The sequence below is a fragment of the Panicum virgatum genome, chromosome 9N (genome assembly GCF_016808335.1).
Source record: "Panicum virgatum strain AP13 chromosome 9N, P.virgatum_v5, whole genome shotgun sequence".
Lineage (NCBI taxonomy): Eukaryota > Viridiplantae > Streptophyta > Magnoliopsida > Poales > Poaceae > Panicum > Panicum virgatum.
Genome location: NC_053153.1, coordinates 69,951,573 through 69,970,914, shown reverse-complemented (window position 1 = coordinate 69,970,914; position 19,342 = coordinate 69,951,573). Strand labels below are relative to the sequence as shown.

The 19,342-nt window shown below is 47.1% G+C and overlaps 2 protein-coding genes across 5 annotated transcripts; both read right to left on the bottom strand.

Annotated features, from left to right (window-relative positions):
* Window positions 1-7,562: 7,562 nt before the first annotated feature.
* Window positions 7,563-11,005, bottom strand: LOC120691666 (tropinone reductase homolog At5g06060-like). Of its 4 annotated transcripts, none has more exons than XM_039974809.1 (5): window positions 10,821-11,000; window positions 10,527-10,734; window positions 8,263-8,479; window positions 8,080-8,158; window positions 7,563-7,935 (listed from the first exon to the last, which is right to left on the bottom strand). In XM_039974809.1, the coding sequence occupies exons 1-5, from the start codon at window positions 10,919-10,921 to the stop codon at window positions 7,899-7,901; spliced, it is 642 nt and encodes a 213-aa protein (XP_039830743.1). In that variant the 5' UTR covers window positions 10,922-11,000; the 3' UTR covers window positions 7,563-7,898. The 4 variants fall into 4 exon arrangements, with proteins under 4 accessions (XP_039830743.1, XP_039830741.1, XP_039830742.1 ...); XM_039974807.1 differs by having other exon boundaries at window positions 8,052-8,158; window positions 10,821-10,996; XM_039974808.1 differs by having other exon boundaries at window positions 8,052-8,158; window positions 10,563-10,734; window positions 10,821-10,996.
* Window positions 11,006-17,015: 6,010 nt separating this feature from the next.
* Window positions 17,016-19,317, bottom strand: LOC120689310 (proline-rich receptor-like protein kinase PERK1). The gene is made up of 8 exons (XM_039971608.1): window positions 19,302-19,317; window positions 18,733-19,194; window positions 18,515-18,601; window positions 18,359-18,429; window positions 18,042-18,118; window positions 17,768-17,915; window positions 17,495-17,656; window positions 17,016-17,418 (listed from the first exon to the last, which is right to left on the bottom strand). The coding sequence occupies exons 1-8, from the start codon at window positions 19,315-19,317 to the stop codon at window positions 17,236-17,238; spliced, it is 1,206 nt and encodes a 401-aa protein (XP_039827542.1). The 3' UTR covers window positions 17,016-17,235.
* Window positions 19,318-19,342: the final 25 nt, after the last annotated feature.

The window sequence follows — 19,342 nt, the reverse complement described above, 5'->3', positions numbered from 1 at the left end:
GAGCTGGAATGTTGTGAGAAAAAAATAATGTTGAGCTGGCTAGAGCTGGAGCTGGTAGCTGAAGTGGTGTGAGAGAAAATTACTGTAGCGCTGAAGGAGAGTAGACCAGCCGAACACAGTGAACGATTCGTTTTGGGGCCTTTGAGTAGTTGGGCCAGCCTCAGCCCGTCCCACCGTCTGAAGATTGAAGTTTGACGGACCCACACGCTTGCTTGAATATTGGATTATACAGGATGGATTTGGATTAAGTGGAGTTGGGTTGGATTGGATTGATGTTGGAGACTAATTATTAGGATTGAGTTGGATGGATGCTTATTTTAGTTGAATTTCGATTGGATTCCTCTATTTGAATGTTGGATGTTAGCCCAATCCCAGGAGTATCTGTGATGTGGTGTCGTCTTCGGCCATCGCTCGCGTCAGCAACTTCCTCTGTGCTGAGATAGTGTGTGGGATCCGATTCGTGAAATTAGCACACCAGCTGCCCGTCAATCACCGGTTTGTTTGTTTGATGGCCTGAAAAGCAGAGGAATACGATCGACTGACTATACGAGTCCCATCATGCAATGAAAGTATTATAGAACACTCTGGTACGATTAGTCAAACAGAAATCATCAGCAGGCAGAAAAAACTAGGACAGTTTCGTCGCACAACCTCGACCTTTTTCCGTTGCGATTGCCACGGGTCTCGGCGTTTCGCCAGTGCAACCCGGCTTTCCCAGAGCATCAATACGGCAAGATATCTTTCAGGCGCATCCGTCGAATCACGCGAGCCATCACAGAGTACTAGTCGTCTACTCATCTCTTTTCGGGCCCGTGCAAGGCGCCTGGCGAAATGGCATCGCTCGCGACGCAACCCCGTTCCGCGCGCAGCTGATGACAGCCGGCATGCCGGGGGCCTGCCTGGGGTAGGCCTCGCCCGCTTGCTTTGGGACCACGACACCCCCGGCCTCTCTGCCGGTGCCCGACGCGCGACCGCTCGCCACGTAAAAAGCCGGCACGACGGCGACGGCACGCTGCCGCAATAACGCATCGCGTCGCGCGTTTCGGCGGCGAGTAGCTCGGCTCCGGCAGGATCCGCGACGTGATCGCGCGGCGGAGGAGGTGTCGCGCCGCCGCGCGACGTGTTCGGCGCCCCGGGCCGGGACGTCGCGGTCACGGAGATCGCGCTGCTGGGTCCTCGGATTCTCGCACGGGATTTTTTTTCTTTTTCCCTGGAGCACTTTTCTTTCTCTCGGGGGGGGGGGGGGGGGGGGGGGGGGGAGCTTCTTGCTCGTCGATTTCTGCAGTTTTGCTTGCGATCCGGGCGGAACAGTGTGGGGTAACCGCAGCTTCTCGGTGTTCATGCTGTGTTGTCGGGGTGGCGACCATTCTGCGAGTGTCTGCTCACCAACAGCTGTCCGAGCAGCGTCATGGGGTGCCAAGTGTTCGGCGCTGCGTTCGGTTTTCTCACCCGCCGTTGTCCTCGGAGGGCTCGGGACAACTCACACACGAAGCATTTAATTCGGGTCACCCGCTCAAATGATTCAACCATGCTCGAGGACTTCAGATAACACTGAAGGTTTAGATACTCTAGAACCGATCGTGGATGAAATTAGAACAAGTATTATAGTGGGCTAAAAAACTAAATTTTAGATGGAGAAGAAAGAAAAGAAGAGAGAGCAAAAAGCGTCTCCCTCACCGCCGTCTGATTGTGGGCCCGAATAAACTGAAGTGGCAGCATGCAGCGGGCAAGCAGGCGCAGCAGCGGCGGAAAATATTGGCCGCCTTAGCAGATTTGCAGCGCACCAACCCAAATGCAACCACAGCCTTCGTCACGAGGTTCGTGAAGAATTGTACAACGAACCATAATTATCGATGGATAATGGAACATAAACACTAATGCTCCCTCCATTTTAAAATATATATTGTTTTAGCTTTTTAGATTCATAACTTTTAAAAAACTTGACCTGCGGGGGGTGAGACCGCCCCCACGGCATTGTTTGAGAGGTAAAATGACTTTCTCACAGCAGGTCAAGAAAACCCCCGAACTCCTGACCCACCCGCCGTCGCCTTGTGAGTTAGGCCGGGCTCCACAGTGCTTTGGACGTGGGACAAGCGAGGGAGTTTTTTTAACCCGAGAGCTGAAATTCGCCCCGAGGGGGATCGAACCCAGGACCTCTGGGGAGTGCCTCCAGCGATGCTACCACTACGATAGCAGGCCTATGCATAGCAAACACTATGAATCTAGAAAAATCTAAATAACAGATATTTTTAGGATGGTAGAAATATCATTTTACTATTTTAGTATTAGATTTGTTCCAACTTTTAACAGCACAACCAGCTATTTTCCTTAGAAAGCAAGTGTTGGCTTGTACCTGGTTGGGCATTGTTGGTAAAACAAATTGACAATCATACATCCACCTACCGAGATAATCTGGCAGGTAGGCCTGCTAATGGGTCTAAACCCACCCTTTACTCAGCCCGCCCCAACTTCTAAGGCCCTCCACAACGTGGAGTGAAGCTAAAAAAAATAACGGACCTCATGAAAAGAAAACAAGCATCGAAGCATGTAGGTATTCTAAAGTTTACGTGGCATCACTTGTGAAGCCTACCAAATAAACAAAATGATTGTTCAAGAATGGTAAAAAAAATTAACAGATTAGTACTTGCAATAAAAGAGCAGCTGTTTTTCTGTTTGTTTACTTCATGGACATCGATGCTTGTACACGCACCGCTCCCATTTCTTTTGGTACTAGCATCACTCGGGATTGTCAGCTGCAGTGTGTGAAGTGATGATTGGATCTTCTCTCTATTTGGAGCATCACTCAAAGGTCACACTACGGAAGGGTTAAGAGCACAACCAAGTCCACTGTAGGACTCTCGTGTTCTTCTTCTCCCCCGTCAGCTGAAGCTTCCGATCCTCTGCCGTTGTATTGGAGGCATGAAGAATGGAGCACAGAAAACGGAGGGGAAAGACTCCTTTCCTAACCAATGAAGAGGCCCCAACCCTTGGATATACCGCAAGAGACAGCACGCCGGATCCAGGGTCAACACATATGAAGCCGTTGAAAGTCCATTGGCGACATCCTTATCGGTGAAGAAGAAGAGCACTACCGTCTCAAGACTGAAATCCATCAACGCGGAAGAAGCAAGACCCAAAACAGGATGCAACACCACCAACCCGATCGCATCAGGTTGAGGTAAACATACCTCGCCAATAGACCCTCGAAGCAGACGCCACCACCGCCACCACCAGAGACCATCAGAAGGAAAAGAAGCCTCCATGGAGCCAACATCGCCGCCGCCCATACACAAATCGACTCGTCAGCACCCAACTCCACAGGCAAACCCTAGCCTACTAGCAAGTAGAGGTGAAAGTGAAAATTCTCGTACCGACTGATACTGTTTTCCATATTATGATATCATTTACATTTTAAAAGTTATAAAAGTTATCATTTACATTTAATGTTATAGTCATTTTTACTGTATTTAATTTTGTTAATTATATAAATACGGAAAAATCCTAACTCGACCGCTTCCGGTCGTTTTCATCCCTACTACCAAGAGCCTAATCTAAAACTAGTAACTATAACTACGCTGGATGTCGATCCTCCCGATTCCCTCCAGGCTCCGCAGCCGAAGAGGCTGCTGGAGGAGGGAATTGATCACATCGACGCCGGAAATGAAGGACACTTCTATTCGCCTCTCTCGGTTACTGAAGCGAGGGGAACGACAGCCCACGATTCCACTTTGCCGCAAAGTTCGACTCCCAACTTGCTCCTCAAAATCCTCATTTTCCAAAAAACTCCACAGAAACAGCAAATAAAAATATTAGAGGATAGGAGGGAGTTTATGTTTGAATATTTAACCACGGAGGTGCACAAACAAAAATATCAACCCATAGAGTGGAGGTCCCCAATGAAAATCTTAACTCAGTCAAAATAGTGCATAGATAGCTCCATTCCGATCTTAACATTTCTCTGATCATGAATTCAATCGTGTCGGCACAAATAAACAAAACATTTCCATTCAAAATTTTTTCCTGGTCTTGAATATTCCTTTTTAATGATAAAAAACACGCTAGTTGTTTTCTAGCAACCTTCCTTGGCATCATACACCTGTTAGGAGTCTCCTCTTGACATTGTTAAGATGTAAAGATAAATTCTTAATAGCGTGTTTGGTTTTACAGACGGACCCGTGTCGCGGAGAACGAGTTCATTCTGGATCTTCACTTGTCAGTTGTCACCAACAACGGATGGAATGATCCCGTGAGTCAAACCAAACACAGCGTTATTAGGCTCGGATAGCTACGCATCGTCCGTAGCCCGTAGGAGCACCTCAGAGCACGTACAGCGCATGGAACGCAACATCACCAAATATATCCTACGTGTACCTGATTTAATGATGATTGAGAGCAATGCCGTCGTCTCGAGGCGACGGCACCTGCTCGTGCTCCGAAGCAAAATCGTCCGCTCCTCAGTCCTCAGCCGTTGTACGCTCTCGCTGCGACTCGGCGACGGCAGGTCTGATCTGTTGCGCGCGCGTATATAAGGCAGATGGCGGCAAATCTGCACGCACGCCATTCTCCTCTCCTTTCCCTCCAGCAAGCAATTTGCAGGGCTTGCTAGTAGCAGCATGAGCAGCACCAAGCGCGGCGGCGCGTGAGCAGTGGATGAGGCAGCTTGGATCAGGCTTCTCGTGGCACGCTTCTTCCTCAGCCCGTTGCTCTGCGTCTACGCTGCTGTCAGAGTGTCAGGCAAAACGTAATGGCTGAAGTGGTTCAGTTTATTGTAGTAATTGTTGGCCTGTTGATACTCTAGTAATTGCTGTGGCATGATTCTGTGCATCTTATCACGTTTAGTTAACTGAAAGAGAAAGGTTCAATATTGGCAGCATCTCCTGCAGACCTGCACTGTCATGAAGTGGCAATGTCCTGAAGCACGCCTTCAACAAGGCCTATGGTTTACAGAGAGGACACGCGCACGTACTTCGCCAGTTCGCTTCTTTTCGTTGTTTGTTGGAGCACTTTGTAAGCTGATCTTTTGGCGAGTTGAACTATCCATATTTTTTAATTTATGACAGTGCTATTATGCATTATATACTTATATATTATATCCTAAAATATTGATAGTTGTAAAGAAATATTGTATTTGCATTCATCATATTTGCTTGATCTCTTGAATCAAAATGTAACAAAATGGCATACAAAGATCCTATTCATGCTGAACGCATATATGCATTAAATAGTAACCTGTATGTTTAGCTATCTGTATGTGATGCGGCAAATAGTTGCAGACAACAGCTGTCTAACTGATGCACATGCCCACCCTCATGATGCAAACCAAACGCCCCATAAGTGAACCACAAGTCCCAAGAATGCCAAGTGTTTTAAGTTTGTGTCAGTTGCCGTTCTAACTTGAACATTGCATTTCACCGAGTTACTATGTGTGAGATAATACAGAAATGAACCTAACAAGGTGATGGTTTCTGTGCTCCAGTCTAAATGGCAACAGGCCATGTGCAATCAACAGAAGCATAAACATCTTACTTGATAGGCCATGTCAAAGTTTAACTTTCGGATTAAAGTTAAAGGACGTCACTAGCATTGGTGCATTACTTGAATAGCCTCCTCGGGCTTCTAGTTTTCTCTGGCCGCCTGAGCTTAAGTTCACACAAAGAAGGGTCGAGACTAACGACTTTCTAAATTCGCTCACTCAAAATCTCGAATGCTTCAGAATTGGTGTTCACAATGCCATCCATGTTCCTGATAAAAGAAACTAAATCCATGGACATTTTGTTATGAAAGTATTCATGTCGACGTAGTCTTTACTATACACCTTCCCCCATAGAAAATAACCACAAAAAAAACTTTCGACTGAACTGAAGTCTGCCAGCGGTCCCTAGACTTTCCAAATTCATAATTCTCATCCACGTACCCTAACTCAAAAAATGTAAATATGAGTTCCTAATTTAACTGAATCTATCACTGGAGGTCCAAGTCCAAATGATTAAATCTTCCTGATTAGTGTAACTTGCACGCATGCTGACTAATAGCCTTATAGCCCATGGACTTCCTAATGAGTTAGCATGCCAGACACGCGAGTTAGAATTAGGATGCTTTGGACCAAGGGCGGTACATATAGTCGGATATGCATTTTGAGAGTTTGAAACCTGGATGAGAAGAGTGCGATAAAGTTAGGGGCTGCCGGTAGATCTCAGTCAATTTTTTTTTTGACAATTCTACATTTTTACTAATCTCATTTCCACGTGAGAAATCTACTAGCTTGCTTCAATCTTTGTAATTTGGTGCGAATGAATATGAAAATAGGGGTTTAGTCTCATTTTGCATGGATGAGCATAAAACATTGAGAGACCAATTTAAGCCCATCAAGGGACTGGAAATCTCAGGACTTTGGGAGGAACTTGCCCTTTGCAGAAGGTAGGCACAATCTCAACCATTCATATCTTCATTTATTTTAGCATGTCATATAACTTACTCTTGGTCCAACCAAAAATCAAATTCCGATAATCCAACCACAAATTCATCATCTAAACTCATGTTCCAGTTCCTGACTGTTGCCAAGAATGTTTCTATGTATTAGCAGTCAGAAGTTTTAGATGCTTCAGTACGCATATTCTAATTTCACAGGTAAAAATAATGGATGAACCAATATAGCATAGTGTATTAAGAAAAGATGGATAAACGGACGGGAAACGGAGTTGAGGGATTATTTCACACTTACAAGGATGTCAAGCTTGCCACCGCAGTGGTCACCTCACGGAACAGGTGGGCCCACTGGTCCCGCACGGAGTGGTCCTGTGACCTCTCGTGGAGGCGCGCCGTCAAATCAACTTTACACAAAAAAAACAAACATCCGCATAGAGTACAAATAAAATTTATTTACAAAATTTTTTCAAGGATGTGTTTAATTTTTCGCGACGAATCTAATGACGATAATTAATTGATGATTTACTACCTATCCTCTAATCACACGAATCACACGGTCAAATACCTCATTGTGGAGGTAGTTTTGTAATTAGACTTTATTTAATACTCTAAATTAGTAATCATTGGTGGAAAAAAATCGCGCATCCCAAACCAAACACGGTGTGTCTCCTTCCGGGACCACGTGTGCACGGTGGCCTGGATCCCAGCGCCACAAGTTCGGAGTTCCTCAGCCACTGCACACCTATGCGAACACAAGCACGCACACACAAGCTAGCATGTGAAGGTGTTGCAGCTGCTCTGGTGGAATGGAGATCAGAGAAGCGTTAGAGAGGTCTTACCTGATGCAGCGGGTTCCACCAGTGATGGGGGCCATCTTGCCATGTAGTGCCTATCTCACTGGTGCCTCAATCGCTATGCCTGTCAATATCTGCAGCGGCCATCTCTCTGCTTCTCCCGGACCAGTCTGTGTGGCTACTGGCCTCTCCATGCGTGTTCTCAATCGCTCACGGCTTACCCAAAGATTAACAATTGATGGGGTAGAGCAGCAGCATTTGGGATTACAGAATGGAATGCACTATTTCGTGATCCCACTAATGTTTATGAACCAATCGCAGATGAAATTAACTAGCTGAATAGGTTGGCAAAATCACAGATTTGCAGATCACTGATCAAATATGAACACAGCATTTTTCACATGGTTCTGATGTAATTATGCATTGAACAATAATCATACATCGATTCATGATAAAATCACCTTTGCATACATATTATTAGATTTGTTTCAACTTGAAAGAACACCACCATGGTAGCTTGCACCTAGAAGGGTTTGGTTGGGTAAAACCCGTTTACAGTCATACCTCCATCAACTGAGATCGTCTGGCCAGTAATGTAAGTGGAACCCGGCATGCAAAGAAAAGCATCGAGTGCCGATATTTCTCCAGGTTCTCCGACACGTCCAAGCGGAGTTCGACTCACAACTTGCTCCTCAAAATTTTTATTTGCCAAAAGCTGCAAAAAAAAAAGATGAAATCTGAGGTTAGGAGGGTTTAGGTTTACAACTTAGTGAGCCAAAATAGGACACTAGCTTAATATGTTAATACGGACAACAAAAATAAGATACTTACTCCTTCCGTAAGTGAAGTTGCAATGTACCAGGGGGCAACAGAGTTAGCTCTTATGTTGTCTTTTGCCCACTCACATGCTAAGTTCTTGGTTAACTGATTAATAGCACCTAAACAAAGAATTTTAGCTAGTCATGCCACAAGTCCATAACACCTTCTATTCGTGTATGGTCAAGAAATAGAAGGCTGTTTAGTATTGAACTACAACTGTCACCTTTAGTCATAGCATATACACTTCCGCTAAAGATGCCCACCACTCCAGCGACAGATGAAATGAAGATAATGCTGCCTGACCCAGATAATTTCAAAAGAGGATGTGCAATTTGGCACAAGTGATATGCAGATTCAAGATTAGTAGCCATCAAAAATGAGTATTCCTCTGCAGAAAATTCAGTAGTTGGGTTCCTTATGTTTGTTCCCACATTGTTTACCTGCAAGTTGAAATGAAGAAAGCCAGGATAAATCCACATGAAATAGATTCAGATACAGATGTTGCAGATACAAATGTAGTTGAAATTTTCGATCCATCAACATAGTGTCACCATGAAGAACTTAAATTCAGCCTTAGTATTTCTCTAATCATGAATTAAACAATGCTTCTGCCTTTTGGAAATGGCTCATTGGGCACCAAAGGGAATTAAGTTTGGTTACCATTGGAATGAATAAAATATCTAAGTTTTAGTACCTTGGAAGAAATTTGGTTTGAAACTGCTTCTTTAACTGTACAATTAGATTTTCTAATATAATTAATGAGAAGGGTAGAATTATATTTGGAATGGGCAAGAGCTAATGCTGCCTTTTAAGAGAACAGCTTCTCCTACTATTATGACAAAATGGTATGAGCTAGTTGAAATAATGTCTGGTGTGAACTTAACCGATGATGTTGATGCTTCAGTTTGGCAATATGAAAGCCATAGCATTTATACCTAACAATGTCTTTTACGATGTTATTAACTTCAGAGGGGTTATTCTACGTATATTCATGCATTGTGGAAGGTTGTTATGACCGGCAAGACCTATCAACGCCGCAGCAAGAAGGTGAAGTCGCAGGAGTCCGAGACTAATAGTGGCTAGCGATGTGCCAGACGGGCTACAGTTCGTCTGCAGTTCGGCTGGAAGGCCAACAGAAATATCTGGACGGTTTGGGCGAGAGAAGATTTAGGAGATCAGTTTGCGTATTTTGCTTGTTGGCTTGTCGTATTTCCTTTACTAGAGATAAGCTTATATAAAGACGAGTTGTATTGGTTTTGGAAGTCAGTTAATGAGAATTATCTAGTTTTCCCAACCCCTTCTCTCTGTTCCCCGTCTCCTTCTCTCAGCTATCCGGCGGCGTCGCAGACGGTGCCGACTCGCCGGGGTCCTGGACCTCGTCCCACCACCCACCACAGTTACAACCTACGCCACGTTCCTCCTTCCAATTCAGCACCATCCGACCAGGAACATAACAAAGGTTTTATTCCAACTAGAGTTCAGATGTTCCAAGTGTAGATAATCTGAAAAGGAGAGGGGAACTGAAAAAATACTGAACTGTAATGTGATGAAAAATAATCAATAGCGCATTTTACTTTTTATTGTGATGTGGCTAGACAGATGCGGAATTATATGATAGATGTGGTGCAAACTATGAGTCAGTTGCTTCTAAATGGCTTGGTCAAAAGAAAAATGCAACAATTAGTTCTCAGCCAGTCAGTTGGCTGGAGTATTCGAATGATGCATAGTGAATTTATTTTTCAGAACGAACAATGGCAGGAAATTATGCTGAGATTAACACAAAAAATTTCCAAGCATCAGAGGCCAAGTTTATCAGAGAGATTTGTCGGAATGGTGGAGTGATGGCATGGCTCCTCAAGGCGCCATTGAAGAAATTGTTTCTAATCACGCTCAATTGAAGAAGTTGCAAAGAGCAGATTTATTGTGCGCGCACGCCAGGGCGCATTGGGTCACTGATATCAAATCTTGAAAAGCTCACAAATTGGATGTCAATTTTCGAAATTTCTCTCTTAAAAGTAACTGGAGATGCAGATCATGGAATGTTTTTTTTAAGGACAAAAAAAAAAGGCGTACCCAGTGCCGTAGGCTTCCCGCACTGTGCGGAGTCTGGGGAAGAGTTGTCTTTTAAGCCCAAAGCCTTATCCACACAAATGTGCAGAGGCTGGGGCTCGAACCCGGGACCTTCCGGTTACAGATGGTAGGCTCTACCGCTGCACCAGGCTCTACCGCACGCCTGTCCCATTTTTTTTTAAGGACAGATTACGGTTTTTTTTTTGAAAAGGGCAGATTACGGAATGTTGTGTAGAGAAGTTAAACTGTATGAGAAGTCAGGCTCTGCAACCTTTGTTATGCAGGAGCGCAGGATAGGATGAGCCACATACTATGCTTAAACTGTAAGAGCATTTAGTGGCTTTGTTTTAGTAAAAATGGGACAGGCAGGTTGCCTTTGTTTCTAAAAAACAGTAGTCACAGTTTATTCTGATTCACGAGGATGTCGAGCTTGCCGCCGAAGTGGTCGGCGACCTCGCGAAGCAGGCGCTCCCGCTGGTCACGCGCGGAGAGGTCGCAGACGGAGCCGGTGACGCGGAAGCCCCTGGCCTCCCACTCCTTGATGCGCTCGCCGAGCTCCTCCTCCTTCCGGGAGCAGGTGTGCACAGCCGCCCCTAGCGCCGCCAGCTCCTCCACTACCGCACGCCTGCGGCGCACGCGACCTCAGGTGAGCCTCCGTGGCGGGCTGGCAAGTGCTGAAGAATCGAGATGGGTGTTTGAGGGGAGCCATACCCGATGCCGCGCGTGCCGCCGGTGACGAGGGCCGTCTTGCCGTGGAGGGCCCATCTTCCCGAGGACCCTATCGCCGTGCCAGAGGACTCCGCCGCCGCCATCTCGCTGCTGCTGCTCCCGGCCGGCCTCTGTGCTGTGGCCTTCCTGTACTCAGTCGATGTGGGATTGATTGATGGGTTAATTGGATCTATCCAATTACTATTATACGAGTTAACTGATCTGTCATTGCTATTCATCGTATTATTAGAATCGTGACATTACAATTTCAAAATTCTTCGAAACATGACATTATATATCTCTTCAACGTGTTTCTCAAAATTTATTGACCAAAATACCCTCCAGTCTTCTTCCTCTCATCCCCTCCATCTTTCCTCTTTCTCTAATGGCAAATCCCCTGGGGCGGCCGAGGCGCGCGCTCATGCAGCTCAGCGCCGCGGCTCTGGCACTGTCACTGCCGTCGCGGCTCTTTCCCGACGACGTATGCGGAGGCCCGGAGCAGCTCCTCCTGCTCCATCCCTAACCCGTCGTCCACCACGAGGAACACCTCGGCGGAGCGGAGGGCCACCTAGGCGCATCCGCCACGCGCGCCATCGGCCGCCTCCGCACGTTTGCTGGCCGCCTGCGCGCGTTCGCCGGCCGCCTGGGCGTGGCCACCCCGGGCTCGCCGACTGCCTCCGCCTGCCCGGGGTGGATCTCGCCGAGCCGCCATGGGAGGCCGCCTGGGAGGAGAGAGGGCCTCCGCCGCGAGGAGCCGCGCCGAGTCCCCACCGCCGCCACGCCATCTCATCCCCCGTGCTGCGCTGCTGCTCCGGCAGAGGAGGGTGAGAGGGGGAGGTGACGCAGGGAGGCGGCGCTGTCCTGGTCGCCGCGAGGCTCGACGCCTCCGTTGGCCGGCCACCGCGAGCCGGGCCGCCGCAGCTGTGCCCGCCCACCGGCCGCCGCCCGCCAGCTCGAGCTCGTGCCAGCCCGCCGCCGGCTCGCCGCGGCCACCTCGCTGGAGCGCCGGGGAGGAAGGTAGGGAGCCGCGAGGGAGGGCGCCGGCGATAGAGGGGCTCCACCGTGCCGTCCCGCGGGCCCGTCGCCGCCCCGCGGGCACGCCGTCCCGCTGGAGCTCCGCCGCGGGAGAGGGGAGGGGGAACGAGGAGGGATCCGGCAGCGTAGAGAGTGGAAAGAGGGAGGGGATGAGAGGAAGAAGAAGGCTGGGGGTATTTTGGTCTATAAATTTTGAGAAATACATTGAAAGGGTATGTAATGGCATGTTTCAGAGAATTTTGAAATTGTAATGGCATGATTCTAATATGATGAATAGTAATAGCAGATCAGTGAACTCGGATAATTGTAATGGTATAGATCCAATTAACCCTTGATTGATAGGGTGAGATACGGATCTCTACCCCTATAAATAAATTCATCTAAGGTGGCGTTTGGAACATGTCGGTAGGTTAGGGAAAAGGAAATGTGATTGTATTCCCTTTCTTATGTTTCGCATGCATCAGGTTTGGATGGGGATATCACTTTTAATGACCAAAAATACCCTGCTGGAAAGATGAAAAATTCATGAGCCCGTTCATTTGCATAAAGGGATCAAAACAGAACTAATCTTAAGCATTGAAAATTCATGCTTTGGTTGCAGGATCTTCTAATTCTATCTTCCCTCTCCCTTCTCGGTAGCTCTTTCTAATTTACGAGAAAATAAAACAAAGAAAAAAAAGGACAGCAATAAGGTAAAGAAGCAAGTAGTAGATCCAGACAAACACGAGGGAAGCCGGATATGAAAAAAAATACTGGAATGTAAAGAATACTGATCTAATTAAACTCATAATTCTAGTATTCTTTTCATAATCAAATTTAATCTTTATGTATTTTTAGTTTAATTAGAGCTGTCTTTTTTAGTCTATTATTCTCTTTCTTTTTAAATTGTATGCCATGTGACATAGGCAAAATTGATGAATGACATACAATTTAAGAAGAAAGAGAACAATAGAGTTTTATATTGATGAAACTTGATGTGCACAGTTTCCAAGCGCCATCAAACCGGTATGAAACTCCACGGAGAGAATTTGCGTTTCATCTACACACATCTCTCAACTTCTATTGGTCGCATGGTACATTTAATTATTAATACCAGTCAACAATTAAATGTGACACCTTATCTACTCCCTCGGTCCCCCAAAGACTGTTTGTTTAACTTTCAAATTTTGTCTCATAAAGATTGTTAGTTTAGATTGCAGTAAAGTTTATCTAATTAAAGCAATACAAAATATCAAGAAATAATTGCATTGAGAAGAGCATAGAGCTAATCACTGTTTAAGTAGATGTTGCTTTTTGTTCCAATGCATTTACGTTTATTGAGGATCTAGGAAACCAAATAAACATTGCAATGTTACAGTTAATTAGGGATAACATGATTATTTTTCACTACTAGTAGTATGTCTAAAATTTTCTAAACGAGCGGTCTTTGCGGGATGGAGAGAGTATGAAACTGTGCAGTGAAATCTTTGCATGGAGGGGGTAGTATCATTAGTGTTCAGCTGACAAAACACTCTTGGTAATTGTGCCACGATATTATGCACTGAGATTCGTGTTAGAGTTTAGGGCATCCCGAATGTATATGGTCGCGAGCACCTCTAAGGTGGGTCCCATGGTGCACTAAGGCCAGGGTCTTTAGCTTAGAGTCGGGTCTTTGCCTTTTTCTGTTAGGGCCCCTCTTAGGACCGGACCTGGTATGTATAAGGTCAGCCTTAAGAACCTTAGGACCCCTTGTTCTGCAACACTATGGATGCCCTTAGATACTGTGTTACAATGTAGCCTGATTGATCGGCACGCATCCTTGGGGAGTCGGGGGTTCATTCAGCCTGCACTCGTGCAGGAGCAGCCAGGAGTGCAGGTTGCGGTGCCATTTCATACAGTAATCCAGAGCAGGAAGCTAGGAGGCACCTCTGGCGTTTTGAGGGAGCAGAGTCCCACACTCCCATATTACACACTGCACATTCTGAATCAGAACAGAAGTAGATTCGCTCATTGACTATGTGCCCTAAGCAAAAGTGAGGTGGCGGAACGGCTCAGCTGGCCCTCACACAACAATTTCACATGCTTCATCCTCACTTCGACGACGCCGGAGGCAAAACTCGCGACTCGACGGTGGAAGGGATTGGTGGCTGACGGTGGGTGAGTACTGCGAGCAGGGATTTGTGGGAACCCCCGTTTAGAGATTCAGCCAGGGGTATAAACCGCGCAAGGATCTCCCCTAAGGAAGCGAGTGGAGACGGTGGTTTTTAGACAGGTTCAGACCGCCCGGAGGCGTAATACCCTCCGTCCTGTGTGTTGTGATTGGTTCTTCGTTGATCCCGAGTTGGGGAGCCCAAGCCCGGAATGTATCAGTTAGGTCTCGAAAGAGCCCCTCCTCTACATGTCATAGGACCTTCCTATTTATAGACTATGTCTGCCTTCTCTATTGCTTCTCTAACTAATGTGAACGCGCCCTTTGTATGGTGGGCGCCGTCTTCCAGGCTGCCCTGCCTCTGTCAGGCGGGCAGGCGTCTTGTCGGGCCCACTGCCGTAGGCTTCTGGGGTCCCGCCAGTGTCAGAGGCATCACGGGGTGTCCGGGGTGGCCGTAGACACTGACCGGTGGGTCTTCTCATCCCGGGGTGTTGCGGGGCAGTCTGGCCGGTCCTCACGCTCCCGGGGTGCCCCAGGGGACATCCGGGGTGGCGCAAGTGTGGCCACGTGGTGACCTCCGAGGTCGCCCCGTGGACCCTCCTGGTCCGGGGTGACCCGGTCAGTTCTGGGGCATCGCCCGGGGTGGTTCTGGCTTTTACCGTGATGGGGGCGCGGTAAACGGCGGTTGGTCCCGTCCACCGTCCATCTTCAAGCCGATGGGACGGGTGGCTCAGAGATAAGCTATCCGCTGCCTATCGTCTTATCTTCTGAGTGCACGACATCTCCGTAATCATAATATTCTTACGGGGAAGCCACGCACCCTCTTGGGCTCTGCATGGAGAGTCTGGCGGCGAGGCGCCGTAACCGCCTGATAAAGATCTTTTTACCAGGCAGGTGTCTTCGAGGGGAAGGAAATGCCCCCCGGGCTTCACGTGCCGGGTCAGGCCCGGCTCGCTCCAGTTGGGTGCCCACCTCCGTGGGTGGATGTCCCTGTTGGGGGCCCACAGCTGCGCTCGGCTGACGTCGCCGGCTGACGTGGTTGGTGGGCCCCATCTTCCTTAATCGCGCATGAATCCTGGGTTATGGGGACCCTCGTTCCCATTACGCTAACGGTGGTGGTGGTGACTAAATGGGATGTCCGGTATGCACGGATCGGAGTGGGAATGCCTCACGACCTTGCTCACAATGGAAGGCGGCGTCACGACTCGACGATGGAGGGAAGCGGATGTGGCCCTGTGCGAGTCCATCACTTACATCATGTGGGGCGATGGGACGGTATATATGGACCAAGGATTATCGAGCTCGTACACATGTGCTCCAGTTGTGTCCATTGATTCGCCAGGGCAGCTGGGCGTGGGGAGCGCGAGCGTCTCATCGACCCGCGGCATTGAGCGCGAGCTGGACGGTATATATGTCCTAGTTATTTTCTTATTTCTGATGCTACGCGCATCATTTTCCATACTTTGGTGTATTTTCAATAGTGGAATTTCCTCATGCAAGTTTTTCATCTCACTATGAGACGAGGATTTGTGCTAGATTTTGCTGCTCTTCGTATTACTGGACGCACGAGAAAAGAATCCGTGTTCATAATTTCAACCGATCTCTATCTATTCCTCTTGTTTTAATTCATGGATTATTTATGCTCTAATTTATCTATTCCTCTTGTTTTAATTCATGGATTATTTATGCTCTAATAAAATCTAGATGTCCCCTCTGTGTAACTGTTGTTTTCTTCCTAAATTAATGAAGATTGAATTTGTTTGTAAGGATTCATTGGCAGAGCCGTCTTTTCACTTCCGGGTGGCAGAGCTACCAACAGATGAAACTAGCTTCCGAGTGACAGAGCCAACTCAAAACTTATACGCTAAGTAACTATATAGCTTAATTGAAAGACTAACACTTACAAAGAACTAGATTTTATTACAACACAACAATACTACATTAGAGTATACAACACTTTCTTCTTTAGTGGCTAGCCTAGCACTCACCCTTTTCTGTTGCTCTTTCCTATCTAGCACTACCTTTTCCCATCTACCATGCTTATAACTGAATACCATGGTAAAGAAGGAGGTCTCTATTTATAGGTTAAATGGATCATGATTGTAAGACAAATGTCTTATTTTTAGATAATTTTTAAATATTCTAATATTTTTAGTTTTACTTATTACTAATTTTAGAGTTCTTAAAAGAAAAATATCTCCTTGCACAATGAAGAATATTCTAGAAAATTGTCCTGTTCTTTTCGACCATAAGTATTGATGTATATCCTGCCATAGTAGCCACTAATGAGCTAGAGCTCAATGTTTTCCCGATTGAGCAGGTGGTTCTCAATTGTCACCGGTGGATACTACTACGCCAACGGCAACATTAAGTACGGCCTCGCTCCCGCTGGCCGTCGCTGTGTTTGTTTGACTGTAGTTGATGGCTGGTGTTGATTTATTATGAAAAAATAGTACTGCTGACTGGCTGTTAGCTGATGACTGATGCTGATTTAGTATATAAGAAAAATACTGCTAGCTGATTAGCTGACAAGCCGGGCAACACATGGAGCACGCTGGCGTGGACGGCGCTGGCGTGGACTGAGCTGCAGCCGGCCAAGGAGCTGAGCCACGTGCACGAGGCCATCAGGTGGGACACCGACTAGCTACTTGCTCAAGTGGGCCGCTAGGAAGAAGATGTGGGCGCAGGTGACTTCCCTTCAATTTCTGAGTTCATCGCTAATTTTTATCTTTAATTTGTCTGGAATTCATGCATGGTGGTCTGTCCTTAGGCCAATCTCAATAGAGTTGTTATAAAAGTGTCACCGGCATTAAAGTTGTTGACATGATAGAGTTATTATAAAAAAAGAATTTAGAGTTTTATGGAATATGAGAGAAGTGTTATCACCGTAGACCTCTAATATTATACAGAGCCCCTTAGAGGTTATTTGAATCTCACGTTTTAAGAAAAATAGATTCCGGAATTGCTTTTCCATTGTTTTAACGAAAGCTTTGTTTGTTTCTTGTAACTACAGGATAAGTAAAACAAGTTTCTGCTAACCCCAAATTTGCCGCGGTTTTGTCAAAATTGACTTTTTCGCGTTTTTCATAGAACCGAGTCTCTGTTGGGCAACGTTTCTGCCTTGGTACACAAACTATATCTTCTGCACGCATGAGTGCCTCAGGCAATGAACCTATCATCTCAATTTTACACCATCATCGATTATCTTGGGACAAAACATCATCACTTCATCAGCCGCTGGCCGAGCTCCATTTCTCACGCTTGTTCGCTGCTGCCATTGTTGCTAGTGTTCCCCTGATTCCGCCGAGTTCTTCTTGGCCTCGGTCCAGCTGATTCACCGGATTCCATGCTGGAGCTGAAGGATTCTTCTACGGTTGTAATTTGAAAAACGCCATCCGGATCATCTGCTCGTGTTTCCCCTTGCAAGTGTTTAAGGATCTGCGGGTAACATCCTGTCAGATTTCTGAAGCATGCCAGCATTGGAACTCTGGGGGCGTGCGGTCGGTGAACGAACCTGAACCATGGATGGACGCTGCTGCGCGGATTGGCGCACAGCGGCGGCAGCGCACTCGACCATTCGCATCATTGTTGACGGATCGTAGTCGCTTCCAAGTCGTGGATCGATGAGGGCTTGAAGGCTGCCTCCCTCTGCAACCTGTGAAATCAAGGGTCTAGCCTGCAGAAGCAATCACATAGGAATGAGCCTTCAGCTTGAGCCAAAAAACAAGTTGTTGTTATAGATGTCAATAGAGTTCAAATATCAGGAACTTTTTTCTGATGGACTGACCCAGCCAACTAATGTCTCATCCATGTAGGATTGAGATGACTGAACTGGTAACCTTCCAGTAATCAGCTCCAGGAGGACGACTCCAAAAGAGAAAACATCAGCTTTGTCAGTTAGTCTTCCACTAGATAAGAACTCCGGAGCTATGTACCTGGGGGGAAGATGAGAGAACAGACTGGTTAGACGCTCATCCGCTGAAGATTTTATTTTCAAACAAAGAAAAAGAAAAAGAAAATCTTGAATGGTACTGCAGAATGGCAGCGATGAAAGGACTGACCCGAAAGTTCCCATTACTCTTGTGGAAACGTGAGTGTCATCTCCTGGTTGATACTTTGCTAACCCAAAATCCGCAACCTTCAGAGAATTAAGGCGCACTAATCAACAAAGGTTTATGCTACTGCACATTTTTTGTTAAGATGATCAACGATAAGCGAAGTTGAAGAACTTAACAGCACACACCAAAGTTCAAATGAAGGCACAAATAATTTTGTTCAAATGCAGCATTAGGCACAGTTGAAATGCTGCGCACTCGGTTTTACTTCTAGTGCGCCTGACATGTACTACAATACTTCTCCATGTCGGTCAAAATGATACCTTGGGCTCAAAATTATGATGGAGAAGAATGTTGGACGCCTTAACATCACGATGTATGATTTTAGGATAACCTGGCAGCACGTCGAGGCAGCTCGTGAGAACTCAATATGAGACACGAAACTGAACAGAACAAGAAATGGGCTGAAGCAGACTAACAGTCGTCGTGAAGATAGGCCAAACCCCTCGCAGATCCCACAGCTATTTGCCATCTTTGATGCCAGTCAAGCGGTGGCCCATTGTGCCCTAAATAAAGTTCAATGTCAAATTATCAACAAGAAAATAAGTCGTTGATCAGAGTTTAATTAACAGTCGAAGACCATCCATCGAACAGGCATCCATGCAGAACTGAGGACAAATAACTTCTAGTAACTCACCGTGCAAATGGGAGTCGAGTGTCTTGTTGGGCACAAACTCGTAGACCAGCAGCCTCTCGTCGGAGTAGATGCAGTACCCAACCAGCGAGACAAGGTTCCGGTGGTGCACGCGGCTGATGATCTCGACCTCCGCCCGGAACTCGCGGTCCCCCTGCCGGCTCTCCGTCTTGAGCTTCTTGATCGCCACCTCGGCGCCGTCCAGCGTCCCCCTGTACACGCACCCGAAGCCGCCCTGCCCGATGATGTTGCCGGGGGCGAACCCGTCCGTCGCGGCCGCGAGCTGCTCGTAAGAGTGGGAACCGCCGCCGGTCGGCAGCTCGGCGACGACGTCGACGGAATGGTGGCGGTCGGTTCCGGCGTCCGAGAACGTGCCGCTGGTCTGGGGAGGCGTGGGGCGCTGCTGCTGCGCGAAGTAGAACTCGGATGGCGTCGCTTGCTGAAGCACTGGCCATGTCAGGCCGTCTGAAACACCACACGTACGAACGCAAGCAGGCGAGCTGTTAGCAATAAGTCTGACAAGGGCATACAGAGCCCGACGCTTGTACATCTAGACCAGACTACGTGCATACCTTTGTGGTATACCATCGGTGGTGGCAGCTGAGCCGCTGGC